This window comes from Acomys russatus, chromosome 7, assembly GCF_903995435.1.
Source record: "Acomys russatus chromosome 7, mAcoRus1.1, whole genome shotgun sequence".
Lineage (NCBI taxonomy): Eukaryota > Metazoa > Chordata > Mammalia > Rodentia > Muridae > Acomys > Acomys russatus.
In genome coordinates, this window is record NC_067143.1 from 48,804,781 (window position 1) to 48,819,989 (window position 15,209).

Here is a 15,209-nt window from a genome sequence, read left to right on the forward strand (position 1 = left end):
AAAGCAAAACCCCCATCCTGTTTCACATACTGTCTGCCTGAGCTCAGTTCTCAATCTCTTCAAGAATTCCTTCCTTGAAATGTGGCTTCTGGTTCACTTATCTCCCTTCCTGTATCTCCCCTTTCCTGTTCCTCCTCGAGCATGCCCTAGCTCGTCTTATCAGTCTCTTCAATGTGGCTGCCAGGTGTGAACTTCTGAACCTACACATGATCTGAGAGCACAGTGACGCCCGACTGTGAGCTTCCTGGCACTGCCTTCATTCTGAGCACTGCACAGTAAGAACCGGAGGGCGGGAAGGGGGGGGGCCTTTCTCCAGACTAGGGGTTGCCCTAGTCTTTCTCTGGCCTGAGCACTGTGCCATGTCTCCTTTAGTCTCTGACCTCGTCCACCCACTTCCCCATCATGTTCCTGCTTAGTTGTCAGTATGGCAAGTGTTGTTGACTGTTTTGGTTGTGTTTAGCCCTCACCAGACTCTTTGGGAAACCAGACATGGCATCTGTCTTTAAGGGACTCACCATCTTGCTGGTGGAATTTGGTTTTCTTTCCCCCCCCCCACCCCCACCCACCCACAAAGAACCAAGACAGAGAGAGACAAGGGAAGACTTTTCCTAGCCCCCTCCCCAGAGTGTCTCTGTAGTGGTTTGGTAGACTTCTGGGTTTGACTGAAAACAGGTCTCCCAGCTCAAATGCCAGCTCTGAGCTGGCATCAAGCCCAGGCTATCAAGGGTTCTGTCAAATCTTTGTCATTGTGTTGACCTAGACGGCTGCAAACTGAAGACCTTTGAATTCCATCATCTGCAAAGAAAGCTGGAGTGCCTGCAGGGACTGACACCTCACAGGCCACAAAACAGCTTTTCCAGCACCTGGCGCCTGCCCAGCGCCAATCTGAAAAGCACAGGAGAAAAGTTTTTTTTTTTTTTTTAGGTGTTGGCATGAGTGTGCCAGAGTTGGTGCTTCAGGGAGAAAACAGGTTTAATTTGCTTTGACAGTGCTTTCCCCAGGAGAAAATTTATCCCAACACCCTGCCCCCTGCACACTAGGAACATGGCTTGTTTGCTTTCTCATTTTTGCCATGGGGAGTCCCTGTGTGTTTTGCATGTGTGTGTGTTTACTTCCAATAACCCACACACCCTTATTTGGATTCATTAGACCAACTGAGTGTTTTAGCTCACAAATAGAAGACATGTGCAAACCTTAAAGCCTAAAGACAAGCTCTGCCAGGTCCGGGGCCAGCCATTTTACAAGTACACCATGACCCTGTTTATTGTTTTCCACGATAACTCTCTGAGGCGGATGCTGTTACCAACCCCACTTCACAAATGAGGGTGGAGAGATGCCTTTGTCCAAAGACTCATATGTCATAAGGGGCAACCTGTTTCCAGAGTCCATGTTTTGGCCCACGCCATACAGCACTTCCCAGACTCGCCTTCTTAGCTTTGTGAACTTAAGCAAGTACCTTCAGCCTCCTGTCTTCCATAAGACTGTAAAATGATTGGCCATGATACGTGGTTTTTTAATCATTGTAAGGATTAAGTTAGACTATATGATTATATGTTTATATAGGGTCACAGGTTCATTTAGCAGGACCTAACTTAAGGTGGAAGTAAACACTAATATCGCCATTGGGCCTGCTTTGTGTCCCCTTTTGGTTACTCTTCATAAACTGAGCTCAGTCTTTGTCAGGAATAGAAGAGATGTAACATAAAGTATAAATTTCACTAGCTAAAGTCAAGGCCCACGTATTGAGGTCAGCCTTGTCTACAACATGAGCTGTCATCCTACGCAGCAGCCAGAAGCAAGCATCAGAAGGTTGGACCACTGTTTGGGTAATAGGCAGACCTCGTCTCCTCGGCCAAGTTCTCAAAGACTTTCTAGCACCTGCCTTTATAATGTAGGGTAAGACACAGAAGCAGGAAAAAAATGGAGGTAGTAACCACAGGCTCAGACGCATCCCAGGGGAGCAGAGGCTCTAAGGATGCTGAGAGGGCCTCCTTGTCCTTAGTGAAGGGTCCAACACCGCTCTTCAAGGGTCACAGGGGTTTGCCTACCCAGGCCAGGATCACAAGCAAATGTGCCCATTGTGCCGATACATGGTTAGCTAGCTAGCAGAGAAGATGCCCCTCCCTCTCCTCCTCCCCCTCCCCCTCCATCATCATGGCCCTGAAACAGGAGGCCCCTGTGCTACTCCTGTTATCCTCTTCCAGTCAATAGTTTCCTTGGTGACCCTAGCAAAACAATCTTTAGAATTTCTATCTATCTATCTATCTATCTATCTATCTATCTATCTATCTACCTTTCTCTCTTTCTTCTTTTCTTTCTTTCTTTCCTTCTTTCTTTCTTTCTTTTTAATTTGGACAGGGTTTTTTTGTCTAGTCCTGACTGTCCTAGAACTAACTCCCTTTTGTAGACCAGACTGACCTCGAACTCACAGAGATCCACCTGCCTCTGCCTCCCCAATGCAGGCAGCACTTCCCAAGCGTCTGCCTTCAAAGGACTTCAGTGTCCTATGTGACCTATTTCTCCTTAGCAGAGCCATGTTAAGGACTTGGCTCTAATAAGACGCCATCAGTAGGCAGAATGAGCCTTGCAGTGGAGTGACCACATCCACAAGACTCCCTCCCTCCAAGATCTCCCTGCTGTCGGGGAGGGACGCCTTTGACCTTTCTTCCCTCTGAAGATGCTTGTGTCTGCAGCAATGCTGTGTTCAGCATCCACAGGGCATTCCCAGTCACAACCCATGTCCAGGGAAGGAGCAAAAAAACCTTTAATCTTCACGTTTCCAGGCTGATGGGTGGGAAAACAAAACCCTGAAAATCAAATGTCCTGCCAAGGCCCACTGCTCTGATAGGAAAACAAAAGGCTGAGGCGGAAGAGACCTGTATTTTTGTAGCATACCATATACTCAATTATGAAAAGCAGTTACTCACAGGCAGTTGGATTCTTTTTTTTTCTTTTCTTTCTTTTTTTTCCATTTTATTATTATTATTATTATTTTTATTTTTATTAATTTATTCTTGTTACATCTCAATGTTTATCCCATCCCTTGTATCCTCCCATTCCTCCCTCCCCCATTTTCCCATGATTCCCCTCCCCTATGACTGTTCCTGAGGGGGATTACGTCCCCCCTATATATTCTCATAGGGTATCAAGTCTCTTCTTGGCTACTTGCTGTCCTTCCTCTGAGTGCCACCAGGTCTCCCCCTCCAGGGGACATGAAAAATGGGAATAGGGCTTCCTCAAGACCCAGCTATTCCACTCCTTGGAATATACCCAGAAGATGCTCCAGCACACAACAAGAAAATTTGCTCAACCATGTTCATAGCAGCCTTATTCATAATAGCCAGAACATGGAAACAGCCTAAGTGTCCCTCAGTAGAAAAGTGGATAAAGAAACTGTGGTACATATACACTATGGAATACTACTCAGTTATTAAAAACAAGGAATTCCCGAAATTTGTGGATAAATGGATTGAGCTAGAAAATGATCATAATGAGTGAGTTAACCCAGAAGCAGAAAGAATCAAATGGTATATACTCACTTATATCTGCATACTAGCCCAAGGGGCATGTCCCACAAAAGCCTTCACTTACCAGGAAACTGGGACAGAGGGGAAGGCATCCTATTGGGACTCTAAATGAGAGACGCATGGGAGAATAGCAAAATAAAAGGATCCAGAGGGTCCTAGAAATCTACAAGTAGAACAATATGATAGGCAGATTTGGGCCCAGGGGTCCCGCTTAAACTAAGGCACCAGCCAAGGACAATACAGGAGGTAAACTTTAAACCCCTTCCCAGATCTAGCCAATGGTCAGAATATTCTCCACAGTTGAGTGGAGAGTGTGATATGACTTTCTCACGTACTCTGGCAGTTGGATTCTTAATTCCAATTCAGGCAGATCAGAAGGTACATCTTCTGCTAAACAAAAGCAGCTGGAGTGTGAACATTAAGCAGAGTGGAAGGGACGCAGGGGCCAGGCTCACCGAGCACTGTTTGGGAACATACACTAGGTTGATGGAGTAAAGTTCACACTTTTCACAAGTCTGAGACAGTCACTTCTACCCAGAGTTTAGCAAAACATACCTAGGTAGTCAGTGGAGACTCAATACTCATGCGATCTTGACCTTTTTTTCTTTTTTAACTGTGTTTTTAAAAATTGTGTGTAAATGTTTTGTCTGCATGTATGTATGTGTACCACATGCATGCAGTGCCCACAACAGCCAGAAGAGGAGATCAGATCCTCTAGAAGTAGAGTTACAGATGGTTGCAAGCCACCATATGGGTGCTGGGAACTGCACTCAGGTCCTCTGCAAAAGTATGAAGTGCCCTTAACCACTGAGCTATCTCTCCAGCCCCAAATTCACGAGATCTTAAGTAGCCCCCAAGTTGCTGAAATTCCTCTGTGTGGAAGAAAGCCTATACACATAAACGTTTTTTATCAAAGGCAAATATTCTCCAAATGGCCCCCTTCCCTTTTACGCTGCCATCTTCAAATTACTTTGTCTCTTAAAACATATGCTTTCCACAACACTAATAGCCCCAGGCAAGTTCCTGAGCATCCACAATTCTACTCTGTCAGACTTGGCAGCTGACACTATACTGAGTCCCAGAAAAAAAAAAAAAAACATGCTTTCCTCACTCAGTCACTGCAAAGGATTTTTGGCAGGTAATAAACAGGTTTGTGTCTTGTAGACTTGATAAATCAGACTCTAGAACATGTATGCAAGTCATCCACAAGCAGATCCTATTGAAATACAGCTAGTAGTTAGTGTTTATTAAGAGGGATACTTGTGCCTTTGCCTTAAGAGGGACTGAACTGCAGCGTTTTAGATCTGGGAAACCATGGTGAGCTCTTTCAGTGATAGCATCAAAAGTAGACTGAGACCCTTCTGTGGGTTAGATTCCAGAGTAAATACCCAAAGGAGTAAAGTCAGTTCCTAAGCACAAAGGTTCATAGTCAATAAAGTTGACAGTACAGTGTTTCCATAGTGATGAGGACCCGACCTGCTTAAGCTGCCAAGAAGGCTTCTCAGAGATTGTGGCATTAGCATTAGCTCTGGAAGAAGGAACAGAAGTTGTTAACAGGAATATGTGGGGCGAATGAGCACAGTGATGAGGAGAGAGGTATGGGGAAGACCCAAGGCCATGGCCCCCTGCCATTCCAGAGAACAAGGAGACACAGAAAGCAGGCCCCCTGCCTCCCTGGGCTGGCCTCATGCAGCAGGGCTGGGGAGCTGTCCCCCCTTACTGTACAGTTCACAGTAGCTTAGCAGGAACGTCATCTGGCCTTGAACTTTATTCAAGCCCTTGGGTCTTAAAACAACATTCAGAATGATATTTCCTGAGTGGCGTGTATTTAGAAATGTATTTAGGAAGCTAGTACTGATGTAAACACTGAGGAACATAGACTTTTCCAGGCAAAGCCTGTGGGGAAAATAGATATTCAGACCCCATGAGCCCCACTCATTCCCAACCTAGACAGATCAGTTAGCCAGGAAGTGAGGCCACACGTTGGAGTAGTGTCTCTTGCTCTCAATTCAGGAGTCTCAAGTTCTGAAGGTTCCAGAATGGTTTCCCCCTTCCACTGGCTCCTTTGCTGCCCTCACTGGTGACCTTGCTGGTCCAGAAACCTGCCTTGCTCAACACTCCCAGCCCTGGCTTCTGTTCTAGGTTGAGTTCCTGCAAGGCCCAGAGAACATGCCTCGTGGTTCTAGAAACCAAACCCAGGGCTTCTGCAAGAGCGGCGTGTGCTCTTAACCTCCGAGCCATCTCTCCAGCCCTAAGAAAACCCTTTCCATCAAAGCCCCTATTCTCCTTCTGTGTCACCAAGCTATTATTCAAGCCCTCTGCCATAGCAGTTGCCACTGTACACCCTTGAGCACTCTGCTGCATTGCTGTGTTGATGCTCTCAATACAGTTGATCTCTTCATTATAATTCCTGCTAGTTTCAAGCAAGAAGCAGTCCCAGGGAGTCACCTATGCCATCACTATTGTATAGAACAGGAACATGGGGTTCAGAGAGGAGAAGGGAGTTGGTTTTGATCACACAGCATGATACTGGAAGACTGGACCCCAAAACATGTCACCTTACCCTCAGGAAGAGCTTTTTTCTTTGTTACACTGTGGACCATGCCACTTGTCTCACTCACTAAGCTCAGTGCGGGTCTAAAATGGTGCTATCACTTTCATAGATGCCACAGTGTTGGCTTTTTATTGTTATGATTTACTTATTCAGTTGTAAGAATATTTTACTTTTAATTATATATGTGGAGGGTATATACACATGAGTGCAGTGCCTGTGGAAGCCATCAGATTCTCTGGAGCTGCAGTCACAGGCACCAAACACTGGTCCTCTGCAACGCCAGTACATGCTTTTAGTTGCTTACCCATCTCCTCAGCCCCCAGTCTTGGATTCTGGATGGATCCTTGTTATCTAAGACAAACTGAATCCTTACTTCTCCCTGCCCTACCACCTCCCCTCTGCATCATCTCTTACCCCGCCGACTCACACTGTGCCCTTCTTCCAAGTCTCAGTTTCCTTTTTGGTTAAGTGAATGCACTGAGCTTGATGGTCTCCTGGAAACCTTCAGCCTCCGAAAGGTCTAGAATTCTCTACCCTCCTTCATTCCTCTGCTTCCTATGGGGTTCCTCCAGACCCCTGGCTCCTGCAGTGGAATGAGTTTCTTCAGGGCCTAGCGAGCTTGGCATCATGGAAGGAGGATGAGCTTGAAGTCCAAAAGCCTGTGTTCAAATCCTGCCTCTGTGACTAGTATCTGTGGCCTTCTGCCAGTTGCTTTATCTCTCCTGGCTGCTTTTTGTATTTCTAGTGAAATGGAAACAATCATACATGTACTTGTCAGATTTGGTAACAGTGACATAAGATAGATTTGTGGCTCCGAGCAAGTATTCTAAGCATAGTCATGTCTGCTTTGTTCTGTACCCAGAATTATTGACAAATGACTATTCTCGGTGGATGGTTTTTATAGATATTCTGTTTACTAATTAGAGCAATTAAACTGCTTAATATTTTATTAAAATCTTGGGCTTCCTTGACATGTCACACAGAGCATTTGTCAGAGATACTTAAGGAAGTCAGAGGAAGTAACTGCATCCAAAGGTGGTCTCGGTGGCTGAATGTGGGGCCCAATGGGCAGAAGAGAAAAAAGTCTATACCTTTTGATGGAGTGTGGATTTCCTATGCAGCCAGTGTGGACAATTGGAAGATTTTTTTTTTTTAGTAACAGAATAACAGCATCAAGTTCGCATCACAGAGACCCCTAAAGCTGTCAGGTGAATAAATCGGAAAGTAGAAAATGCTAAAATGCCGCCCACAGGCTGCCATAGAAGTCCTAGCTAGAGATGGTGGGGCCTTGGGTGAATATATGGAAAGTAAAGGTGGGAGAAGACACATTTGTGCATGCATGGAGTCAACTAAAGATAACCACCATTCACAAGTCTTACTGCTTCCTCCTAACAGTGTTTATTGCAGCACTAGCACGTACATGAAGAAGACACAGTTGATTTACTAAAGTGTGGCTCAGAGGTTGGCCTTGTGACTCAGTGGGTAGAGTGCACCCCTACCACGCACAAAGCCCTTGCTTCCATCCTTAGCAGGGCATAAAACGGGGCGTGGTTGTGCACAGTTGTAATGCCAAGGTGGAGACAGGAGGATACAAAACTCACGGTTATCCTCTACTATATGGCAAATTCAGGGTCAGCCTGGACTACTTGAGTCCTTGTCTCAAATAATGTGTGTGTGTATATGCATTCAGGTAGGTCTTGGTTCACCACAGTCTTGCCCCTGGGCTCTGTAGCATGAAGCTATCCCTACTTTCAGCTCTCCCTCTCTTCTCTCCTAGAATCTGTGGATAACTGCCCCAGCAACTGCTATGGTAATGGCGACTGCATCTCCGGGACCTGCCACTGCTTCCTAGGGTTTCTGGGCCCTGACTGTGGCCGAGGTGAGCAGTTACTATTTCCCAGACCTATTGGGCACACTTCTCAGAGGGAGCTTAGGACCCATGGCACCTCCTGACATACCCAGAAAGGGCTGCAAGAACCATTCTTCAGTAGCCACAGGGCCACATCTGATCAGCCGTTGTTAACCAGCTATGGACAACACACAGCGATTGCTCAGGACTGGGAGGGTCGTGTTCCTTTCAGGGCAGTGAGAGTGGCATTCAGGGGTCTTCTGAAAACATGATTCCCTCTTTAAAGAGACTATCAGCCTTTGTCAAGCGCCTTTGATGCCCTTCCTGTCTGGCCTGTGGGTGGGACGCATACGGAGCCGATCCACTTCTGTAAATACAAGCAGCACCTCAGCTAAAATGTCGGCACCAAGTCCCTCACTTGGAAGCCTGGCGTCTCCTCTCACTTGTACCCTAATGCTACCTTCAGCATATACACTGCTACCTACAACAACTCCTGAGATAATCCGAAGGCTACCTGAGACCTACTGTGCGCTTCTGGCCTTCAGTTTTGTTCCCCACAGGACAACCAAAATGACCTCTTGTCAGGGGTTTCTCCTTCTCTCTTCCAGAAGCCTCTGGCTTTATGTCTGTTTAGGAGTTTGTGCTGTGTTTACTCCACTGATGCGGCCTGGACCAGCTGTTTGAAAGCATCCTTGTGATACCTAAAACAGAGGCAGCAAGGTTAAGTGTGGGTTTCTAGGCAGGAAGAAGGTCACACAGAAAGCTATAGAGAAGAGATGGGGTTGTGGAGTTCAAGAACAGAAGGCAGAGATTATTTCCTAGGGGCCAAGGGAACAGCACCCTACAAATCCTCCCGAGTGTAGCGCTGGGGCCTCTGCCTGCTTTACCTAGTGTGAAATAGTTTTGCATTTGAGCCAGCCAAGCTGGCAGCCCAGAGAAGCTCAGTGATGATTGCCTGCTAAATGCTCTAAAAAGAAGAGACGCCAGGTGGGGCACAGCGAAGGTGATGCAGAGAAAGCTGAGTCATCCTTCTACAGAGACTTGCTCTCTCATCCCATGCTTCCTTCAGGTTAAGAGTCATGTATAAAACAGCCTTATTGCATCTCAGTAAGGCAGGTGAGTGCTTATATCACAATGCAATATAAATTCATCTTTAGATAGTGTCCTTCATAGATGGTCACAAAATCTTTATGCTAAAGGCAGAATGGAAAAATACTTCAAAGAGCTAAGTAGGGCTCAGCTCTTCCCTTGAAGGACTGTGATGTGAGGGGCTGGAATCGGAGCCTGAAAGACAAGGGAAGTGGAGACTTACCAGGGTTAAAGGCAACAGTTTGTGGTGTTGCCGTGGCAGGGGGTGGGGTGACAATAGAGTGTTGTGAGAAGGAGAGTGTTGGAGGGATGATGCAGGCAGCCAGGAGCCCCAGATACAGTCTCTTCCAGTGATAATGTGAAACAGATGACAGCTTTGTGTCTCCAGCTCCTGGCAGCTACAGCACTTCATCTGAATCTGAGGAGGCTGGAGAAACCAGTAGCATACAGCTTGACAGACACTGGCCTATGCGTCACACACCTTCACTTCCAGCTCCAGAGGTGCTGAAGCTAGAATAAAGGAAAGCGGACGATGGGTACACAGCAGTGTTTACTACCAATCAGTTGATGATGCAGTCAGCCAAGCTGAGGGGAGAAGGGAACAGAGACCAATTGTAGGTTGCCGGGAGGTGAATTACCCAGGCTTTTGGCACTGTCTCTCCAGCCTCCTGCCCCGTGCTGTGCAGTGGGAATGGTCAGTACATGAAGGGCAGATGCCTGTGCCACAGCGGCTGGAAGGGTGCCGAGTGTGACGTGCCTACCAACCAGTGCATCGATGTGGCCTGCAGCAGCCATGGCACCTGCATCATGGGCACCTGCATCTGCAACCCTGGCTACAAGGGTGAGAGCTGCGAGGAAGGTAAGAGTCACGCACAGGCTGCCTCTGAAGTAGAGGCCAGCAGACAATATGGGACGGCTTCCTATATTTTGAAATCGGCTGTACCTCTGAGTCCTGGCTCAGTCTCCTCCTCCGTAAGTGAGGCTACCTTCCTCAGGGGGCCACCATGAGGACTGAATTAAATAGCTCATTTCAAGTACTTAGCTCACTGGGTGACACCTGGTAAATGCTCCATAAATGTGGCTCTTGTATTAGTCGCATTATTCTGGGGACGGTCAAGCTTCACTCTCCTTACCGCATCCAGGGTTGGGAAATGGATGGGCTTCCCCATTTGCAGGTGATGGTCAATGTACGCACTTGCCATCACCTCCTATTTACTACCACCCAGCGCTTTGGCTCCTTCCCCAGTGGGAGGGAGAGGTTCCTAGGAAGGGCTTGTCTTCCAAACCCATGTAGTATTTAACAGAGAGCCTTCACGCACAGCACCATTCTCTCTTAAAAGAGAGAAAGTGAACAGGCCTAAAGTAGGTAGCCAGGCCGGATTAATGTCTGAAAGGCATTTCCCGTCTCGGTTACAAACAGCCCTCCAGCGAGGCAGAGAGTCCTGGTGCAGACCCCTCGGCTTGGGGGATGATGGTAGCTATTGAGAGGACGGCAGCCTGGCTTTTCTTACTTGGAGCTCTGTTTTCCCTTGAGATGGAGACCCTGTGCAGCAGAGGGAAAAGAGGAGAGTCCTATTAGACTGGTGGGCCGGTCCACCTGAGCAGAGCGTATGTGGTATTTCCCAGACAGATGGACACTGCACAGTACCCCAGAGCTGTGGGATAGTTTTCAAAGAGAAAAAAAATTAGCATTTACAACTTTGATTTATGTTATCTATTTGAGATGAAGTGTTTTTCTTCCCGCTCTCCTTTCTGAAGAGTCCCATCTGGGAGTGATTTCTTTTATTATTTTTCTCTGCTAAAACATGCTTGCACAGTCTCATGTTTATAATAATGTTTTTTGGGGGGGCCTACATCCTTCTCACTCTCCTCCTTGGGCCCTGCTACTAACGGGTTCCCCCTGTTTATAGAACATCAGCTAACAAGCTTACTTTTTTCTCTCCTTCTTTTTCTCTTCTGAAGTTTATGGCTCCATATTTTTTAAAGCCTGAAAGGAGCCAAGGGTGGGATGCTGGAAAGGAACTTGGGGAAGGGCAGGAGAGCACAAACTCAGATCTTTTTTTGTAGTGAAAAGTGAAACGCTGCGATTTCAGTCCTAAAGGGCACCTAATGGCTCGCGTGGTGAAGCGTGGAACATTTTGGGGTCAGGGAAGCCTGTGCTTGCAGCCTGGCAGTGTGGGCGCCATCATTCATTAATGAGCTAAGCTTCTGCGGAGACTTTTGGCTCTTTGAAAGAGGGAAAGAGGACAGTCTGGCGTGCCTTCTAGAAGGAATCTAAATCAAGTCAGCCCACCTCCCAGACACCGCCTCTCCCCCAGGCATGCTACATTACCCATAGCTCCACAAGGCTGTCTCAGTGTGCAGGAAGAAGACAGCTTTATCCCTTCTTGGAGCTGCTGCCACCCAGAGACCCAGGAGGGGCAGAGCCAGGCCACTCAAAGCCTCTTTGGCAGAATACTACTGTGGTACAGATCCCAGCCCTCAGTTGAGGATCAGGGCTCAAGGCCAATGCCATTCAGCGAGTTCCTCAACTCCAGTGGGGGTTCCAGGAGCTACCTTGTCCCTGTCAGGCAGACTTCTATGAGGCTCCAGTGCTTGCCAAGTCGCCTGGAGGCACGAAAACCAGCTGTCTTTAGAAGACATGGTCTCTCGTTAGCACCTCCTAACCTTTATTCTGCTGAGACTGGGATTCCCTTTCCTGGATTCTGGGTCCCTCTGTAGAAGAACAGGCCTGAGATGTCAGGTACATTTCACCGAAATTAATACCTTTCCAGCCTGCAAGCTAGCATTGACTATGTACAGGAGGCCACACTGAGGGCTGTCCGGGGTCCTCAGAGAGACAGGGTCAACCCAAAGCTGGGACCAGGCACTCACGGGTCGGGAAATGCTGTCCCTAGGTCTCTGGCTATGAATCGCTGAGTTGATTCCTGTGGAGTTAGAAAGCTCTCTGGACCCAGGGAATCACCATAGTAGCCTAATGGGCTGGAATAATCCTTCTGAGGTTCCGGAATCTGAGGCCCGTCACGAGGATTTATCACTGGTGTTGTCTTTATTATTTTTAATTATCCGAACTTCGGCAGGTCATGCTTTAGCCGTTACTAAACAGTGTCTGGAGACCACGAGGGACGAGTCATTTGCCTTCATTGGGCTTTATTAATTCCCCACATGGTCCTGTTTCTTTCCATGTTTTGATTTGGTTTCTATTTTTAAACCACTTCATGTGTTTATGAGCGCATATAGACACAAATGTATTTTTGAACCACTCAGATTATAAGAGAAAATAGCAAGTGATCTGGACAGGAGAGAGAGGCTGAAATGTAAATTCCTTCTGTGCTGCCTTGGAAAAAATTATTTAACAGAAATAACAGATTAAGTAGAGCTACATAAAATGCTTAATAGCAAAACGTAGCACAGATGAGCATCTAAATAAATGATAACTTTTGCTACTGTCATTACTGTGATTATAGCACCTAGTTACTCCTCGCCCCTGGCCCTTCTCACTTACTGTTGCGATTGCCAAGTAAAACTCCTTTTAAAACTAAGATGATAAAAGAGCACTTTCCGCAGACTGGTCCTTAAATCAAATGTCCCAGAATTCTCCTTCTGTAAAGTCTCAGCCCCTTTGTGCCTGTGACCCTTTTATACCCAGACCAGGTTTCTTGGTCTTTGGTCTAAAAGTCCAATATTCTGGATTATAAATGAAATTACTTAGTGCACTTAAATGTCTGAGTTGTAGATAAGCCCATAGTGTACACAAGCCTCGCTGCTCAAATTCTTGAGAGGATGGAAAAAAAAAAAAAAAAACTGTTTGTGATACTGTAGTTCATATGGTGTCTTCATTGTCACTGTCACTGACTCCTGTGCCCACGTGATAGACAGGGATGGTTGGCCATGCCTGTTTCATAGTTGGAAAGCTCAGAGCTTCCATTTAATGCGGGATCTTGTAAAGACAAGAAGGCAGATAGTACAGAAAGACACTCAACATCTTTCTCCTTATGTGCATGTTCACACACATGTACACACACACACACACACACACACATACTTACATGCACACATATACATGAATGAGTGTGCTCACACATACATATCAGAGAAAAAAATCCTTTCTGGTAGAATTTATTTATGTGACCTGGCATAAATTATTACCCTTCTGAGCCTCAGTTTCCCCATCTGAGGCTCTTCCTCTCTCGTTGCAGTTTTTGCACACATGGTAGGCTCTAGATGCTGTGCTGACACCTGATAAATGTTTATACTCAGTTCACTTCACAAGCCAAAGGGCAGGGACTTGTAGCTATGTTTTACAGGTGAGGAAACAATCTTGGAGAACTGGGAACTCAGGTCTACTATTCGCTGACGTCCTGTTCTTTACTGTACCCGTGACCTTCCCAAATGGACAGGCCACTTTAACGGTGTTGCCCTTCCCAGGAGCCTCCTCACTCTGCTGTTCCAATGTTCACTGTGCCATCTTCCTTCCATGTCACAGTGGACTGCATGGACCCCACATGTTCCCAGCCGGGGTGTCTGTGTGAGAGGAGAGTGCCACTGCTCCGTGGGATGGGGAGGCACCAACTGCGAGACACCCAGGGCCACGTGCTTGGACCAGTGCTCAGGCCACGGGACCTTCCTCCCAGACACTGGGCTTTGCAACTGTGACCCAAGCTGGACTGGACATGACTGTTCTATTGGTAACTATGAGGGAAAGGGTTTGACCTGGGTGGAGGGAGGGATGGACTGTTTCATGCAATCCACTCATGCCTGGTGAGTGGTGTGGCCCTGCTCTCTGGCACCTAACTGTGGACTCCTCGTGTCATGGACTCATTTCTTCTTCCCGGCCCTTCCCTTCTAGTATTTGGTGCCTCTCCTTGTGGTGAGCCGGTAATTCAAAACTTACATCTTTCCCTTGGTCAGCCTTGGGATTCTAAGCAGTGTTGTACCGGTCATGTTTGTATACTTCTAACCAGGACAATGAGAGAATGGATTGAAGGAGGAAAGAGTCATCTTGGATTGCAGTTTAAGAGGATCTGGTCTGCCATCAAGAGGGTTGGAGTACATGGTGAAAGAGGTGCTTTACCTCATGATGGCAGAGAAACAGAGCAGGAAACAGGAGTGGGATACTCGCAGGATGTGCCCACAGTTGACGACTTGCCTGGCTGCTGTCATAAAATACCCAACAAGCCATTTTGAGGAAGAAAGGTTTATTCTGACTTATAATTCGAGAGTTGACGACTTGCCTGGCTGCTGTCATAAAATACCCAACAAGCCATTTTGAGGAAGAAAGGTTTATTCTGACTTATAATTCGAGAGAATTCATTCCATTGTAGGGTATAAGATACAGCTGCAGGAGGTTGGCTGGAGGGCCACATTATTATCACAGTCAGGAAGCCTGAACAGGAAGTGGAGAGCAGGCTACACCCTCTAGGACCATCCCCAATGGCACATTGCTCTCAGAGTCCCCACAGTCTTCCAGAAGCAGTACTACCAGCCATGGGCATAGAACGCCTATGGCAGACACTACACATTAAAGCCACTACAGTGACCTACTACCTCCAGCTGCATCCCACCTCTCAAAGCCTCTAGAACATCTCAAAGTAGCATCATCAACTAATGGCAGAGTGTGCAACAATAGCAGGTATCATTTATCAAGGCTGGCAGTGGCTCCTAGGGTTTGAGATGTATTTCACTGAGACTTCTCTGCTGCAAGGCTATAAGGGATCCTAGGAGAGCTGTAGGAAATAGAGGTCATGGGGAAGCACCTGCCCCCACCATGCTGTTCTTTTAGTTTCATACTTTGCTCAGAATGAAAGATAAACTCCGTGTGGACTTTAGGGTCCTCTGAAAGCTGCCCTCAATTCCTTTCTGGCTTAGTGCTATACTGGGCAGTAATTGTCATGGATGTGATATAGCAAATGTGTCTGTTAGTGAAGACATAGGCCTGACCTGCTTCACCTGCTTGGTAAAGATGGAAGGATGGATGCATGGATGGATGGATGGAAGGATGGAAGGATGGATGCATGGATGGAAGGATGGATGGATGGATGGATGGATGGATGGATGGATGGATGGATATATGAGGCACTTGACTGGGGCATCTGGTTCTACAGAGGGTAATGCTGTTGGCAACCTTCTCTCTATAAACACCTCTGCTTAGACTCTCCCAAGGTGAGGATTTAATGAGAACGTGTGTGAA

The 15,209-nt window shown here is 46.9% G+C and overlaps 1 protein-coding gene across 1 annotated transcript in view; it reads left to right on the forward strand.

The window, feature by feature from the left end:
• Tenm4 (teneurin transmembrane protein 4) overlaps positions 1–15,209 on the forward strand; it is a 393,055-nt gene that overhangs the window by 249,981 nt on the left and 127,865 nt on the right. The window contains 4 exon segments of the mRNA XM_051148959.1: positions 7,859–7,960; positions 9,684–9,878; positions 13,506–13,531; positions 13,533–13,707. Coding sequence (XP_051004916.1) covers positions 7,859–7,960; positions 9,684–9,878; positions 13,506–13,531; positions 13,533–13,707 — 498 coding nt within the window.